Raw genomic sequence first — 18,784 nt, forward strand, 5'->3', positions numbered from 1 at the left:
AACTCACTCATGACCAGAATTTAAACTTCGGAATAATAATTTTAAGGTAACTGTCCACAAAGTTTTATGAAGTCCACCAAGTGTCATATCGGTGCGGCATGTTGGCGACGGATATGGGAAGGTGGATCCAAAATGCAGGGAGGCAGGATGAAATGAGCTCAATAAAACGATTTATTACTCGCAGAAGCTGGGCAAAACACGAAATACTAGAGCGACACTAGAGCTGGAACACGCTCATGACAAGTGACACAAATTACACTAATGACAGACGCCAGGAAAAAACAACACGAACCCAAAAGCAAAATAAGGCAAACTCCACAAAAAAAAGCCACAACAGGAAAAACCCAGACACCAAAAGTAGGCAAGCTTTAACAAGATTGTACGCTAAATTACAAATCACACTTTAATATTCAAACATAATTTTGTCTTTACCACTAATTGAAAGTGAAAAAAACTAAAATTACGAAAACATATTAAAAATGAAAAAAACAAAACAAATGCTCGTCTCACCAAAACGCATGTCTCCTACTTCTTTTCAATACAAAAGCCTTTCCTTCCTCAGAAAGATCGGTCGGCCCAACTTACGTTTTGTTCTTCTTCTTGTGTTTTGGGCGATTTTGGGGAACGAACACCACTTTTAGGTTAAAAATGCCCTGGAATGTATTACTCTCATTTCTGCTGGGGAAAATATAACTTTTTTTCTTGTGTGTAATGTGTAAAATTGTGTAAAAATGTGTACATTACTGTGTTACATCAAAAAGTAATGCATTACAGTAAGTACATTATTTTGTAATTCATTACTCCAAACACTGCATGTAAACATTAATGTTTAACTCATTTACATGTGTTCTTTATACATTAATGTAACACTATATGTGAATTCTTTTTGTCCCCATATTTGTCCTTCAAACAAAGACTGAAGGCTTAGCGATATCGTCTGAATTTTATATAATGATATCAATCATTATTTTGGAGTTAAGAGTTCAATTGTAAAATAAGATTGTGAAAAGTGTAAAAATCATTAAGTATTTATGATCCGTTTAGTCAAATGTGAAAAGTAATTTTTTTTTTATAAAGCAATCAAAACATGTACGTAATATCCATTCTTGTCTGCTTCTCCTGTCTTGTCAGAGTTTGCATTTTCATATCAATATGTCTGCTATTTCTTTCAAATAAAGCTTTCAATTATATAATATAATATTCTTTTTAACATTAAAAAAAGCAGTACATCAGAAAAACCAACAATTTTTAGATGAATAACGTTGAGACCTTTTATTGTGTAGATCTCAGAACCCAGGACTCAGTTGTGCAAAATGGTGCAAGTAGCATTGCTGGTATTATAAATGTTTAACTTAAGTTTGACCTCGAGCTCTGTGTCATCTTTGACCTCATCCCTTTGCTTTTCTGTAGTTCGTGTGTGTGCAAAATGTCTGCTATGGCTTAGTCTTATTGTATGCCTGATTACGGATTAATTATAATACACCTTTTCTGTTCATAACTATTGGCTCATCAACCTTGCGCACTTCTAGCCTGACTTATGTGAAAAATCTATTGTTCACCTAATTATTGTGGGTCTTACCCCACTTTCCCCAATCGCATTTCACATTACCGATTAACATGCTTTGAGACTGCTCATACGTCTTTGGTGAAAGGCAGCGCTATACTTGTTATTGGGGTAGCTTATTTGTCACTATGGAAGAGAAGAGCCACATCACACTCTGTTTGTATATATGTGTGTGCGTGTGTGTGTAATTCCGTGCTACTGTTGAGCAAGCTATCCCATCGCCTAGCTTTGCCTGGCAGTCACGAAACAAATGATTTCCAGGAGTTTGAGTGACAGTGTGATGCAGAATTGATGTTGTTTCCTTTTTCTTTTCTCAACCAGTTCAAAGTTGGTTAGTGTGACCTGTCATAGTCGTATGCCACTGATTGGCGAGCTTGAGGAGAAAGTCCTTTAAATTAAAAAAAAAAAAAAAAAAATGCAGCTTTGACAATCTTGAAATTGAGTTGTCTGAGGTAGCAATTTTGGTGCTGAAACAATAAATCGTTCAGCCCTACTCCCAACCTTATAACGACTTAATGTGAGTCTGTCAAGTGGCAATATATTCCAGAAACAGTATTAAAGTAGATTTTGGAACCATTTAATAGCAGGCAGAGACATGAATACAGCCAGAATATTCTTTTTAGTCTACGTGTTCTTACATTTCGATTGTAAAGCTATATTTCACTTCGGCATAGTATAACTGAATCTTTTTCATTTTCATTTCGCTGCTGACCTAGAAACCGTCAGTCTTCTGTTTATATGTTTTGGATGAGCTGTAGGTGTGAGCTTTACTCCTCTCCTTCTTAGTAACGGAGCTACAGCAGACCCCCGTCTTTGGCTGTCTGGAACAGGGATTGCACAAGAAATGAGGAGCAGTTTGTTCATAATGGATAATTGATTATCCTGAGAGTACACACTATGGATGTCTTTCTGTGTCATTGCACTTTAGGCACAGTACCACTTTCTTTGTCCTAATCTGACAAGCTAGTGTCTCCTCTTCATAAATAACTGTGTGAAGGCTGGCAAGATTTTTTTTTTCATCTGTTTCTTTGCAAAGCTGTCAATGTGTGTCCTCTGCAAAGTAGTGAGTGTACGAGTTTGTGTAACCCTCTGTTCAAACAGCTGAAGTTTCTATGCTGTCTCTATGGAACGCTGTTAAAACCCCACAGTGTACACATAGGCTCCAAAACACGTGTGGACAAATAAGCACCTCTGTTTCGTTCTTTTCACAGTTGCACTGCTTTGTGTGCAAGTGTGTTTGTCAGCATTCAAACAGAAGGTTCACTCTTAATTCTTCACTGTCTATTTGTTCCCAACTTCAAATCAGAATTTGTTGTTGCTATGTTAACTTTGTACACTTGGGAATCATGTTCAAGGACCCCTTTACGTGCTCATGGGCCCCATCTCACAATTAAATATTACCATCAAATATACCCCGCCCCTCACCCATGAGGTTTGGGCATCGTTTGAATTCGGATGACTCTATGGTTAATAAATAATTAAATACATAAGTAAATAAATATGGGAGCTAACCAGTTATTTTTATACAAACCAAATGAAATGATTTTGTTTTTGCCCTGATTATAAACTTTTTTTATTTTTTACGTCTGTGAACATTACTATGAATTGCTCTAAAGACTTTTTTTTTTAACTAGCAGTTGTATATTATTCTTTTTTTTCAGCTTTGCTTTTGTTCTGAGAACCTAAAGAAAATATAATAATGCTACAGTTAAAGATTGCTATTTATCCCTGATCGGTAGCATGCTTTAACTGATCCCTGATTGGGACCAGCTCTTCACCCTCGGCAGGATCCTTGAGGGTGCATGGGAATTTGCCTAACCAGTCTACATGGGTTTTGTGGACTTGGAGAAGGTGTTCGACCTGTGAGTTCTGTGGGGTTTGGTAAGGTACTGAACCTCTGATACAGACATTTTGGTTCCTGTACCACTGATTTAAAGAATTTGGTTTGCATTGCTGGCAATAAGTCAAATTCATTTCCAGTGAGGGTTGGGCTCTGCCAAAGCTGCCCTTTGTCACCGTTTCTGTTCATTACATTGATTTCCAGGCGCAGCTGAGTTAAGGAGGACTGTTTGTGGGGTGTCAGCATTACATCTCTGCTACTTGCAGATGATGTAGTGCTGTTGGCTTCTTCATGACCCCTTCCATGACCTCCAACTGTCACTGGAGCGATTCACAACCGAGTATGAAGTGGCTGGGATGAATATCAGCACCTCCAAATCTGAGATCATAGTCCTGAGTTGGAAAAGGGTGGATTGCCCTCTCCGAGTCGGGGATGAGGTCAGGCCCCAAGTGGACGAGTTTAAATATCTTGTTCATGAGTGAGGGTAGTATAGAACGAGAGATCGACAGGCCGATTGATGCTGTGACGCGGTCTGTCGTGTTAAAGTAGGAGCTGAACCCAAAGGTGAAGCTCTCTATTCACCAGCTGATCTATGTTCCTGCCCTCACCTATGGTGAGGATTCAAGTAGCCGAATGAATTTCCTCTGTAGGATATCCGGGCTGTCTCTTAGCAATAGGGTGAGAAGCTCGGTCATCCGATAGGGACTTGAAGGAAAGCTGTTGCACCTACATGTCAAGAATAGCCAGCTGAGGTGGGTCGGGCATCCACTCAGGATGGCTCCTGGATGCATCCCTGGTTTGGTGTTTCGGGCATGTCTCACCAGGAGGAGGCCCCGGGGACAACTCAGGATATGCTGCAGGGACTATGTCTCTCAGCTGGCCTAGGAACGCCTTGAGATTCTCATGAAGGAGCTGGATGAAGTGACTGGGAAGAGGGAAGTCTGCACTTCCCTGCCCAAGCTGTTGCTCTCACAAAACGAGACCTTGGATGAACCGGTAGATAGATGAACGGTAGATGGATGGACGGATGGACAGACTCATCTTTTATTGTTTTTCTTTAGTTTGAATGATGCGCAAGCAAATTAATATAATCTAAGTAGTCTATGTGACTTATTTGTCCTGCATCTGTGTATGCTATGGGCTAAATATTAGCTGAGGTGGCCACCCAGGTAAAATCACAAGCCCTGTGAAGTGTTATCGCCATCCTACGAGAAGAGCCGCACGCAGGTTTAATGTCACCATCTCTGCATGCACATTGTTAGAGCACTTGGTAGAGATTGGGAGACGGGGCTGACCATGACAAGTGGCAAGCGGGGGGACGAGCTGCCATGCAACCATGCTGCAGACTCGGTCACTAGAGGGAGTACGCAAATGCGCAATCTTCCTACAGCTGTGTGTTTTATTCATTGAAAATTTTCAATTTTTTTTCTGTTTTCCACTTGAGTTGTATCAGTTGTCTGTCACATTCCTGTTGAAAAACTTCTTGAAATGTCATAATTTTGTTAGAAAACAGTTGTCAAATTGAGTTTGAAACACAGAAAATTCTGTTTTTGTTTTTTTTTTTAACAAATTTCACTCCAGATTTGTCGAGACAGAGCAAGATTGTATGACTTGACTTTCAACTTGCTTGAACCAAGTAATTACTTTGCCCAATCTTGCTAGACATTTGATGATGGCTTGACTCGCTTTATTTTTTTTTCCAACAGTAAACTCAGCTTTGCTTGAAACCTGGTTATGACGAGACTTGCTTGTTTTACACATACATTATAAGACTTAAAACCCACCTGCGCTGTTTGTAAATAATCTTTAACTACATAAATGGCAATAAAATATGCCACATCATCATGTGAAATGTGGCGGAAGTGTAAACCCACTTTTGATTCATATAGCCTTGAAGTCTTGATGACTTGAGCAGGAAGCAGTGTGAACTATTAAGGCTTCACGGTTTTCAATAGAATAAAGAGTCTACTGTATATAAATAGCTGGCTCTGGTAGAGGGTAGCAATTCTCCGTGCTAGTAGTAATGACGAACAATTGTGTGCATTCTGAAATCCGCTTGTGCTGAAGATCAATTATCATGTCATTATTATAGCCTAGCAATAGCTCTGCTATGGTCTTTAACATGCGTCGGTATAATTTCTTATGATCACCACTTATGTTTTAAAGGATCCTCAAATACAAAAAAAAAAAGCAATTTTCTAGTTTCAAACGTTTCTGTATCTTGATAGAGCTGGTGCAAAACAATTGGTAAAATCTTCTTCAGCAGTGTAACTTCAAATGGTGGTATTATAGTAACAGAATGTATCTGACTTATTATTGTAGATTTCATAATTATGTTTCAAGTAACACAGACGTCTCATTATTTTAAAAAACATAAAAAAAAAAACCCACAGAATGATCAAACCAATAATGATGTTCTATTAAATATATATATAAAAAAAAAAAAATAATGATATATTCCATGTGGCGTCCATGCTTTAAGTAAGAATGTTGTATCAAATTTGTCCACAGTATCAAAACAGCATCCTCACGCTTTCCCTTTCATTCTGCCCCTCATTGTGACAGCATTCAGTTACGGTTTGAGAATAGAAGGTAAATTGTCTGAAGAGCCACTTCCTTTTGTGTACTTAAGGACCTTATCGTGTGACTTGAGGCAGGTTTGTGAGGCCATTATGGGGAGGGAATATGGTGGCTTTGCTGATCTTGCTGATGTGAACACGAAACATCCCTCCCCTTTTTCCCCCACCCTGATTGTGTAAAGTGTCAACTCAGCTGGTGTGGCTTCAGAGCACCCGAACTCTGCACAAATCATTGCACAATCATGCTGATGGGTGTTGTGCGTAAATACAGTTGAAGGGAACGGATACGGCCACGCTTAATACTGTATACGTTCAATGTCCATAAAGTATAGTCCATTTGTACATTTAGTGAGAGCAAGTACAAGACCTGTATCAGTGTTTGAGCGTATCTTGTGTGTACTGTATGTAGCCAGTAGGTCATGCTCACAGTCACAAGATTCTGTGTTAGAATGTCTATCTGCATGAATGTATTGTTCACATAGTTCGGCTTCCGTTTACATTCTCTAAAACTTGCATTTTAGGGTAATTGAATCCTTTAATAGGTGGGGATGTGTGCATATGAATGATTGTTTGCCAGTTGAGTATATGCCTCGGAATTGACTGGCAACCGATCCAAGGTTTCTTCACCTCTTGTTCAAAGTCAGCCTGGTTAGATTGAATAGGATAAGCAGTAGAAAATTAGTGAATAATTACTTTAGCATGACTGATTTTCAATCTGAATGCCTATTTCACTGTAAGAACTTCCTGGCTCATTTGCACGAATCCTGGATTTCAGTTATATGTGACACTATGAGGAGGAGTAATACAGAATGCGATTATGTGAATACTTACATAAAGTCTATGTGTCTCCATAAATTGCATTACTAACATTTTTCTTTTTGTGTGTTTTCCATCTTCTCCCCCTTACCACCTTATTCCATCCCAATATTCCACTTTCTTTTTCATTCTTAGGTGGATGTCGATGTCTGCTATGTGGGGAATATGAAGATGGAGGACAGAAGACGGACAGTGAAATGAAAGAAGATAGATAGTGTGTTTGAATAATCCTAACAAAAACACTTTTTGAAACGGCACCTGGAGATAGAAATAATTAAAAACCCTTCAAGCAAACCATTATTCAGAGATTTTTAGATAGTGTTTACATTTTAAAGCATATATCATTTTTATGCTATGTTACTGCCTGCAGAGAATAACTCAGATTGACCAAAATTACCAACATTGATAGGCGACATTGGTAAGATGGCATTGCTTCCTGTAACTGGACAGCGTTAAATGAATTGCTGTAATAGCAGCTTCCTGTTTGGATGACTGCAGACAGCAGACAACATTTTAATTAACCAACAAAGGCTTACTTGACATCTATAGATGTGCAACCACAGATAGCAGAAGATTGATTTTTTTGTTTGTTTTTTTTTCTGAAAGAGGCCTAGTAAACAGGATAGATCCAATCCCATGTGAAGTCCTAGCGTGGAGATGATGGATACTCATGTGAGGAATCAGAGCGAAAAGTTAACTTCCAACAAGCTCAATTCCAAACATGATATTGAGGGTGAGGATGACAAAACACCAGAATCTTATGACTGCAATGTTTGCAGCCGCAGCTTCCCGTTCCTGAGCTCTTTGTCGCAGCATATGAGACGCCATACTGGTGCACGCCCTTATAAATGCCCCTACTGTGACCACAGGGCCTCTCAGAAGGGCAACCTCAAAGTTCATATACGCAGCCACAAACTGGGCACGCTCTCTAGGCACCACTCCAATGAGGATGAAGAGGGGGGCGCAGAGGAAGAGGAGATGAGTGTTTCAGAGGGTCTTGATGGAGGCACAAGTCCAACCAAAAGCAGCTCCGCTTGTAATCGGGTGCTCAATGGAGACAGTTCCGAAGATAACCGCAGGAAAGTGCCTGTGAGAAGCTTGAAAAGAGAGAAATCTGTAAATGATCATCTGCCTTTCTGCTGCCGTCTTTGTGGCTATGAGGCCCAGCGGGAGGACCAGCTCTTGAGCCACATTGAGAAGGTGCACATCACTGTAGACACAGGCGAGCATACAAGTGTTAAGGAGGACGCAGTGGCAGAATCAGTTGAATCCCAGTGTGATGGGTCCTTTCCATGTGAAACCTGTGGCCAGGTGTTCACACAAGCCTGGTTCTTAAAGTCACACATGAAGAAACATGCTGGGATCCTGGACCACTGTTGTCAAATATGCGGAAGACGCTTCCGCGAACCTTGGTTTCTCAAATCCCACATGAAAACACACAACGCCAGATCACGGTCTCGCACAAAATCAGATTCTGCTGAGCATCCTGCCACTATCAATGGTGTAGTACAAGATCCTGAACTTGTTGGTTCCATTGTATCCGTCTACCAAATGTGCTCTAAATGTGGGCATGTGTTTCATAGCAAAGAAAGCCTGAGGGCTCATGATCAAGTCCACAGTTTAAGTTATGGAAAGAAATCTCAGAAACAGTCACAACCTAGTGATGATGATGATGATGACACACCAGTCACAAAGAGACGTTTACTTAACTATTTAGGCCTTCAGTCTGTTGCAGCAAAGGATGAGGAGGAGGAACATGATAAGATGCTGGGTCAAAGAATGAGAGAGCTTGATCCAGTTTGCAGCTACCAAGCATGGCATTTGGCTACGAAAGGAAAGGTTTTAGAAGCAGTCGAGAACAGCAAGATTTCCAGTGATGGAGGAAGTATTGGAGAGGAAGACGGCAGTTATGCTCCTCAAATTCAAGAAAAACGTAGCACAGGTCGCCGTAACAGCTCTGGTTTTGGCAACCAAGATTCATCTGGAGACCAAACGCCAGAGAGCCTGAGCGACTCAGAATACCGACCATCATCTCGACAAGAACGGAGAAAGCCGGCCCAGTCTCAAGGTCCTTCTAAATCCATTGAGTGCTTTGAATGCGGGAAGGCGTTTCGTAGTCGTCACCAGATGATTCTCCACCAGCGAGTCCATAGAAAAGATGGGAGCAGAACATCAACAGACGAGAAGGAAAAAAGCACAAGTAAAGATCGGTGGAGTTCCACCAGTGATCCAGAGTCAGGCTCCCCAACTCGACCCTTTACTCCGGGGTATGGAGATTCTCCACCAGCCTCTACTTTCAGAGACCAGGCATCTGAGATGGGCACTGCCAACTCAGGAGGGTTTCCAGGTTAGTCACCACTAAAAAAAAAAAAAAAAAGCATTTGTTACCTTCGTAATATGTCTGAAAAACTAATCTATAGATGGATGGGTGGATGGATGGACGGGAACGGACGGACCCTCGGACGGCTGGGCGAATGGTCTTTATTGTTATTACACCTGCAGTCCAATTCAATGAAATTTGCCTTAATAATTTGAAGATTCAATTTGTGTGTGTGTGTGTGTGTGTGTGCGTGTGTTAAAAACTTTATTCTTAACACATTCACAGTGAGAGGATGTTTATCTTTCTTGTTTTGCAAACAAAGTTACATTGGATTCAAATAATGTGAAAACAACCATAATGAGTTTCAGTTTTTCTGACAGTGGAATGTTTACTAATGCCAACCAGAGGTTTACATGACTTCAGTACTGACAAAAGGTCCATCGGTTCATCATTGATGGACAGTGATAAATGACAAGAAACGTAAAAAAAAAAAAAAAAGACTAAACACTAATGGAAGTATGGAACTGATGGACACCCATTTCCCTGAAGACAACAGATGTCCACCTGTATAGCATTTGTTCAAAGGAGAGAATACAATGGGGTTTCTTAAGTGGATTGCAATGACCATATAAGGAAAAGCTTTGCGCTTCCTGTACACTTGATGGCAAGGTGCCACCGGCTGCAGTAATGAGTATAGCCGTCAGACATCGATGTGTTAAGCATACTCGGCCAGATACACATTTATTAATGAGCTAAAGGTTCAGAGGGTAGCTTTGAATGTTAGCTCTGAACGTTTTTTGGACTTAATTGTGAGTTAGGTTGTACAAATCCAATCCTAGAGCGGATTAAACACCAATAAGATAATACGATAGTTGAGTTTTTGTATTTTACGTTTCACTTTGACTCATACAGATGGTGCAGTGGGTAGCACATTCGCCTCACAGTCGCTTTGAGCTCTTGCCTTCCTGTTTGGAGTTGTGTGTGTGTGTGTGTGTGTGTGTGTGTGTGTGTGTGTGTGTGTGTGTGTGTGTGTGTGTGTGTATGTGTGTTTTCCCGGGTACTTTCCTCCGACAACCCCATAAACATGCATCTTAGGGATATCGGACACTCTAAATTGTGATCGTGTGTGTGAGAGGTTGTTTGAGTCTGTGTGTCCTGTGATTGGCTGCCAACCGGTTAGAACACTGCTATGATTAACACACACTTTATTGGCACAAAAAGTAGGAAGTACACTTACAAAAAATAAATCTGAAGATACCATTTACTGGGGTAGTTGTTGTCCATTCATCCAAAATAACATTTCTGTAGTCAGAGGGTCAGTGACAAGTGGGCCACAATTTCTTTAAGATGGTACCCAAGACAGTGCAGTCTTCCACAACAAATTCATTGTAGAACATGAACTATGCTCATTTAGAATGCGATAATCATTTACAACGTTGGAGTGTTTTTAAGCATGACCAATACATTTGTTCATGTAACAGTGCTGATGACAGTTTTAATGACAGCGCTGACAGCCACTCTTGAATTACTGACTTAATATTCTGGTGTAAGATCATTAGCACACTGACATTAAATTGGGCGTGGCTCATTTCAGATCACCCAATTTTAGGAGGATTTTACCCTCGAGTAGTAAATACAGTAGTTGTTGGTGAAAGGGGCTTAGAGGAAAATAGCTCCTGAAGCTCCTCGGCATGTGTGGAGTGAAAAGAGATGCCATCATGTGGCCAAATATCAAAACTACAGAGGCTCTCTGTTATTGGCCCTTGTCAATAATACTGCACTGCAAAACAATCCGTTTTTGGAAATGTAATGTGCAATGGCATAAAACACATTTATTGAAATTCAATGCCAATTACTGACATGACAATAAAAATGTGTTTTTTCGCTTTTTTGTCACACCAATAACAAGTACATTATATGTATAAACAGGGCTGTAAAACAAGAAAAATGATTGATCTGTCAGGCAGGCATACCTAATTATCTTTGTGACAAACTTTTCTATGTATGCTGCATGCGAGCTTTTAACCCACCATGAATGCTAATAATTTGAATGTGTTTTGCTGTAAATGTGACAAACCTTTCTATGCATGATGCATACAAGCTTTTAAACCCGTCATGAATGCTAATGATTGGAATGTGTTTTGCTTTAAATGTGCAAAATTGTGAGAAGGCAACGTCATAGTCTACTACTCGGGGAGTGAACGGAATAAGAATTTCATTGTGTGGTATAATAACACTATACATATGACAATAAAAAACACTTGAATTAACAGTAGTTCCTCCTAGTCTTCCTGCTCACAGTGGTGATCAAAAATAGAAGAAGTATTTCTTCTGGCATGATTGAGCTGTGAGCTATTTCAGGTCTTCCTGTCTCAGGAAACCCCCCCTCTTGTGTGAGTAGAATTTTTATGGGTTTGTTCTTCATCTCGTTTACCTGTCGTTATGCATTGTTTTATTATCACGACCTCTGATTTAGTTTAAACACAACTATTACTTTAATGATTACCTGCGGTTTTGGTTTATGTACTTACTCAGAGGTGATAAGAATCAAGTTGATATTATGATTGCATAAAAATAAAAGGAAAAATACTATGAAAAGCGAGTGTAAAGTGAGTTTGACCTTCATAAAATTTGGACTGTTGGTTAAAAAAAGAATTTGTATGTAACAGAAATTGTCGATGCAAAGGGGTGTGAAAATGCATTTCATCAGGGAAGATGTATGCATGATTATTTTTTCTAGTGGACAGTGAGACTTGGGTTAAAACGGCCTTCTTTTAACGATTCTGTGTAATATCACTAGCAGTGATAGCAAATCAGGTCAATGTGAAATATTTTGTCTTTGTTGTCTTTTATTTACTGGCTGTTTGATGAGGTTTTTGGTCTGTGCATATGATTGATTTTGAACCTACTTTAATGCTTAATTAACCACATTTGTTTAGAATTATTGGATATTGTTTTTCTATTTACAATTATTGATGTAAAATTGGATGGGATTAAGGTCAGAAGTGGCCTCATATTTATGCAATCTGCAGATTTTCAAACATGCAATTCAACGTACGTCTTTACCTTTGGAGTGTGAGATCTGTGTTTGTTGTTCATTACTACTAACAAGATGTCAAATGAAAAAATAGATGGCTAGTTCCTTGTGTACTTTGGAAGAGACTGGGGGAAATTGGTCTTAAAGTACAATATTGCGTTTGTAAACCCTAGAGACAATATATATGCCTCAGTAAAAGGCTTGGTGCGCGCGTGTGTGTGCGTGTTTAGATTTTCATTATTGTATTTTTTGCATGTTACACGATAGATCAAATGATGGTACTGATGAGTGATTGCAAAGCTCGACCTGTTTTATCCGAAATACGACACGTTACCGCCACCAAGTGGAAAAACTTTGAAACTGCAGAAAAACTATTTTACATTATTCTGTTCATTAATGGTGGAATATCAGTACGGCCTTGATTTGATATATGATATGAAATGACATATCATAGAAGAGCTGTGATATGACATGATAAAATGTTATTTTCATACTATTCCAATTAATATTTTATGTAACTATACGTTTTTAATGTACATTACTGTTGAATTATTGTGGTAATGAGTAAATACTGAAATTATTAATAATGTTATCTTTTCCCTAAAAGATTAAGAATAAACATGAAATGAAAAGCTTTTTTGTTGACCCATGATTTGTCATTGCTCTCTTGCAGATGAGAGGCCTTACATCTGCAGCATGTGTGACTTTATTACCACAGAGTCACATACGTACCTGGCTCATGTCCGTGTCCGGCATGCGGCTGACTCCCAAGACAGAACCAGCCCCATTCTGAGAGTCACCCCCAATGGTTATCCTAAATTGAAGAAAGCTCTTCTGCAAGGTTTAGAAAGTATTGCATCTCCTCCTGCTCATCTCTCAAATTGCTCTTCATCCCGCGAGGCCGTTTTGACCGCTGTGGATTTATGTATAAGGGCTGAGGGTCACAGGGGCCAAGCCCCCATAACCCTAGACCGGAAAATCCTCCCGGACCACAAATGTTCCTTCTGCTCCCATTCTACCCTGTATCCTGAGGTTCTGTGGATGCATCAGACTGTGGCTCACCGCATGACCAGTAGCAGTTCCAATCTGGTGCCTAAATGGGCTCTAAAAAACATCACCAAGGGGCCAAGGGACTTGTCCTCCAGGAGACGTACTGGCCCCCCACCAGTCTTGGAGGGTAAAGAATGTCTACCGCTGCCAACCACTGTGCGTGCCCAACGCACACGTCCCCCAAACCAGGGCAAGGAAAAAAAGAACAAAGCAAGTTGTCGTGCAGGTACAGCATCCTCATCCCCTCACGCTTCCTCTTTGTTGCCGAGACCCTCCACGTCCACTTCAGGGTGTCATGCTGCGAGAGTCCCTCAGAATCAGCCTCCGCGCTGCAGACCCAAAGTTGATATTGCCTCTCGGAGGGGCTTACAGTCATCCGGCAGCTCTAAAGAGAAGAGCACCAGCACCCTTTCGCATTCCCCAGCTCCAAGCCTCAACTCTGCTACAGCTACCAAAAGGGCAGAATGTTACATGATGCCTCAGGAGGGACTCGGCTACATGCTTTCTAGCAAGTACAGTAGCCAAACAGCGTACAATGGAGCTCGAGGCTCCTCTCATCAACCACTCACCAACTCCCATGGCCAGCGACAGACGAACGCTACAAGGCCTAGTAGTGTCATCCACAGTTCCACAGTGGGGCACTATGGAGCGACGCAGCCATATGGAGGCATTATCCAGACTTCATCATCCTCCCTTCCCTCAGAGGCTCATGGGAATGTGAAGCAGGAGCGAACAGCAGAGAACCCGGAAATGCCCAACAACATCCTCAACTTCCTCAAAAACTTCAGCCCCCACGAACTGGCTGCCCTCTACCACCGCTGGGGTGCCACCAATTCACTCTTGGATCCCACTGGTAAGCAGCTGTTTCGTTTTCCATTTTATTCTGGATGAGTAAGGCTCACATTGCAACGGAGTAAAAAAGCCATCTTTACATACAAAATGCACAACTAATTTAGGCGCCATAAAATGACATTTTTCCATAGTTACTCATATATTTGACTTGGATTTACCTTTGGCAACGGTTCTACTAAGAGTATGTGCTGTAAGACTATACAATACAAACTCTTTTAGAGTCTTTTCAGCATTTGTATCAAAATGTATACTCATGGGCCACACAACACCAAATTCCGTAAAACCAACAGACACCGAAGAGCTGTTTCTCGAGTGATTCATTCTATAATAAATAATGATGCACATTTTTTAATAAATTAATGTTCATCACTGCTGTTATGGCATGGCAATTTATCATAGGGGGAGAAATTGTTTCCAACAATCTAATTGCTGCTTGAAAGGATCTGAACTGTAACCACCATGAAAGTGTCACCAGATACGCAGTTTTTCAAAATGTGATCTTAAAATGACTACAATCACTTGTGTGGATATAAGAGAGATAAACAACCTGTATCATAGGCAGCATGTGTTTCTCACTTATTCACAACTGTGTGTATCTGGATTTGTTGTTTTTGTTGTTTTGCTTTATGTATCTCTTTTTGGCATTTGTCCGTGAAATATGTGAGAGAACCTCTGCTGGGCTCAGGTCTGTGAGGCATGCCTCGTGTCCAGCTCCACTCTCCCAGAAAGCTGTCACGAACTGTTTAGTTCACGGGGTCTGCCTGATGAGAGACTCGCACAGATGCAAATGGGGAAAGCAAAAGAGGGCATGAGGAAACATAGAGGAAAAGCGAGAGAGAGAGCAAAATGAGACAGAATAATTACCCTACCAGCTGCTTTGCAAATGGTCATTACCGAACATCAACATTATTTTCCCAATTTCAGTTATGTCTCTAAGGTCAAGTGGGGCTGTGTGGAGCTAGGGGTCAAAGACAACAGCCCTAGAGCAGACGCATGACATCACTGTCACCCGTCCAGGCGCATATCGTCACGATCCGCCTTAGCCCTTTGAGTCACATGTTATAAAGTGACCTTTTTTGAGCAGCTAAGTCTTTCTCCTTTTTCCTCTGCAATGTGTGTGTGTGTGTGTGTGTGTTCGGGTGCCTGTGTTTTCCATCCAGCTCTGTCTTGTCTTTCATTAGCGCATCAATGAGAAGGGCTGGCAGCTCAGAGTAGCAGTGAAGTAACCAGAGGCCAGCCAGCAGTCGGGGTGCCAGAGACGCTTTCCGTCACCTCTCTCCCCCTGCTCTGATCTTTCATATCTTGCTTCCACCCACCTAGCACATGTAAACAGAGAGAAATACACAGAAAAATAGGACACAGGACAGTGTTAAGGAAGCTTTCTGGTGAGGCTTCGTCCCACTGTAGCATCACTACCATGCTTCCCAAAAGTTAGGTTGGAGGCGCACCATACGTAATCCACCCTATTTTGTCCCTGTAACTTCTAAAGCATTCATTATATTACACTGCACAACAGTAACAAAAGCAATAAATTATGATTCTGATTCAGCACATCTGTGTCATTATCCAGTTACTGAGAGGCAGGGAGTTATGAAAAGAATCTACAGTTTCATCTGTTTTTCAGTGAACAGTAATGTGGGTCATGGAGGAAAATATATCAGCTCTGTCTATAACCAAGCCCTGACTTGTGCTGGACCTGCTGATGGCCTTGGAAGCAATTGGTATTCAACAAGTGACAGTTGTTATCCTCATGTTTTCTGAGAGTGTAACGTTGGTCAGCGTATGCCCTGGCCTAGGCCTTTACTGTCCTGAGCTGGAGCAAAGACACATATGTACAACACTTAAAATAAAACATGTACACATGCCGGCACACACACCTGACATGTGACACACGGGCAACGGAGCGGGCACATCACAGCCGGGGCGTTTTAATTGCCTGTAATTTATGCGGTGTGTGTGTCTGGCTGTCAGCCTGTGAGATGATGCTGTGTGACAGCAGCAGTCCAGCCCCTGGAGCTAGCCGCTCATAATGACACATTAGACATACTAATGATGCCTGCACTTGTCCACTACTCATGCAGCCTACCTCCACTGCTGCAGCCACACTTCTGTGCGAATGTGCACATGTTCAGCGTGCGCACACTACTGACCTCTATGACTTTATTTTGCCTCAAACACAACACATTATGGACGGAACGGGGTTATTTTAGTTAACCAAAACTAACAAAACAAATAAAACCAAAGTCGAAATAGCAATTTTATTGATAAAATAGATGTTTTTTTAAAGTGAAAACTTAAGTGAAACTACAGCTATTTTTCTATACATAGTAACTAAAACAAAGCGTAATCATAGCAAAAATCACCTTTGTTTTCATCTATTTCCCTTCATATCTTAAGCCTCGTCACCACTGACGTTATCTACCCTACTCGAAAAAATCAGTTTCCAACGAAAAATCTACTCTACCCTACCCACTTTTTCTGGTATGCAATGTGTTGAGGTTCCAAAACAATGTAGCCAGGTTACAAAATGTGACGTAAATACTTCAGAGGCCATAGATTGGTCTGAGACGGATACGAATATATGGCATGAAAAACTAGACTGGGTTAATACGTAAAAACGAAGAGAGGAAAAAAAGAATCAAAAAGCTTTCGCTTCCACAACCTTACTTTGATGGACTTGAATTCGAAATTGTCTTCTCTGTGATGCAGTAATCCAAAACATCCACAATCTAAGCACCAAGTGCAATAATCTTTACACACACTCCATTGTTTTGTTTTTGTTTTGTTTGGTTTTTTCTTTTGCTATATACTAATCGGCCGCCAGTAACATCATATTGCCGGCAAGGCCAGGGGGGCTCCCGAGGTAGTGGCGGTGGAGAAGGTTAAACAGTCGTTTGAGAATTGTAGTTTACTTTATTACATTTTACTTTGTGACCCAATGATGAGTTTTCACGTAATCAGGCACATGTTTCAGCAATTAGTTTTGAGTTGACAAATATACTTCTTTTGGACAAAAAAATGTCTTTGGAGAGTTTTACAAAAACAACCTCCTTAATGTCTCAACTTTCCATTTCCAGCAGCCAAAAGGTTAAAAGAGTAATCAAAGTCTATGAAAATAAGAGATTAGTAGATAATGCGCAACACTGCTATGAACCTTTTTTAATCTGGCAAGCTAGCTAGCGTGTCCCAGTAAAGTTGTCAACAAATAAGACTGAGATCCTCGCCTCTTAAAATCATTCACAAATGAGTTACATAAATGAGGAGAGTGACCGATAAGGATAAAAAAATTACCCCACCAGGATGTGACCCTTAAGCACAACATCCAACAGAAGCCAGACACACATACAACCGTGTGGAATAGCAATATTGCTCAAGATATATGCAACATGGCTGCACTTGCTTTTTTTTCATGTCAGCCTAACATCTGTGAATAATCTAAATCAGTTATGGCAGCTCTTTCATAAATCTATTTCAGCTTATAATTTATTGCTTTCACTCAAGCATTAGGTTGGGTAACGTGGGCGCTTGATTGTTTGTTTAAATAAGAGCATTTCATTTCCTCCAGCCGAGAGTACAGTATTGCGGTTCGGGATTTAGTGTGAACGTTTTAAAATGCCTTTTGTGTAATCATGTATTCTATGTAACTAACGTAATGTTTAGATCACTCCTCAATGCCGCCATTCTTGTAAGTTTTACTACTGATGGCACAACACATACTTTTGACAAATCTGCCAGCTATATGGTAGAGCTAACATTACTTCTACGCTTGTTTATGTGGGATGAATGTAAATCAAATATGAAACCTCAAGTTGAGAAGATGATATAAGTGATGAAGAAATAGACTTTTCATATGTACCATGTTCATGTTAGTCTCGCAAATGTTTATTCCTCTGTCATCAGGGATGCTGAGGTCTCTCATGCGACACGGACAGCATTTCTGCCATGAGTGTGGGAAGGGTTTCAGTCAGCCCAGCCACCTGCGCACTCATATGAGGTCCCATACAGGTAATGACACTTTATGCCTTTACAACTACTCACCAACATACAAAGAGCCCCCTTTTCCTTTATTGTGCTTATATTGGTACTGTACGCTCGCCAGTTAAGGGTTTAGTTGCACTTGCGTTATTTAATGCAATCCACTTTAAAGTTCCGCAGGAAAATTGCCATTACAGGCAACTAATTGAAACATACCTAACATAAGCGTTAAACAATATTTTCAACTGGTATAGAGCTCTATGTCATCGTATCACAAGCAATAAGCGTCATGTTTTTTTTTTTTTTTGTGGAATATACTATGCAATATGATATATATTTACATGACAGTAGCAACATATTGGATTAGAATCAGTATGATTCTTCAGTGTAGTATGCTAGTATAAAAAAGTTGTATGTTGAGGCTGATGTTGTAATTGTTAATAAAACAAAAGCAACTACACATGAAACAAGAGAAGTTGAGTCACCGTGTAAGAAACGCCCCATATCCTTCTTTAAGTTTGTAAAATGACCTAAACCCCCATCTTATAATTATTCATCTTATAGTACATTTTCAGTCATTTGCATGACACCTGTGCACACACATCATCACCTTCTCAGTTATTTATCCACTCGGAGACACCAACATGAGTTATAGAGAATATATGCACGGAAGGATTCACACTCCACAATATTTCATTGTCAGACATTCCTGCATGTACCCATATAAATCAAACCGGATCTTTTTGTTCAG

At 40.5% G+C, this 18,784-nt stretch overlaps 1 protein-coding gene across 2 annotated transcripts in view; it reads left to right on the forward strand.

The window, feature by feature from the left end:
* The window catches only part of LOC148425785 (zinc finger protein 516-like), a 56,264-nt gene that overhangs the window by 26,800 nt on the left and 10,680 nt on the right, over window positions 1-18,784 (forward strand). For both annotated transcript variants that reach the window (XM_088411116.1, XM_088411115.1), the window contains exons 2-4: window positions 6,935-9,146; window positions 12,830-14,059; window positions 17,959-18,063. In XM_088411116.1, the coding sequence (XP_088267242.1) occupies window positions 7,457-9,146; window positions 12,830-14,059; window positions 17,959-18,063 (3,025 nt within the window). In that variant the 5' untranslated portion in view covers window positions 6,935-7,456. The remainder of the gene's footprint in view (window positions 1-6,934; window positions 9,147-12,829; window positions 14,060-17,958; window positions 18,064-18,784) is intronic.

Source organism: Hippichthys cyanospilos, chromosome 3 (genome assembly GCF_059441005.1).
Source record: "Hippichthys cyanospilos isolate Australia breed blue-spotted pipefish chromosome 3, RoL_Hcya_1.0, whole genome shotgun sequence".
NCBI classification, from domain to species: domain Eukaryota; kingdom Metazoa; phylum Chordata; class Actinopteri; order Syngnathiformes; family Syngnathidae; genus Hippichthys; species Hippichthys cyanospilos.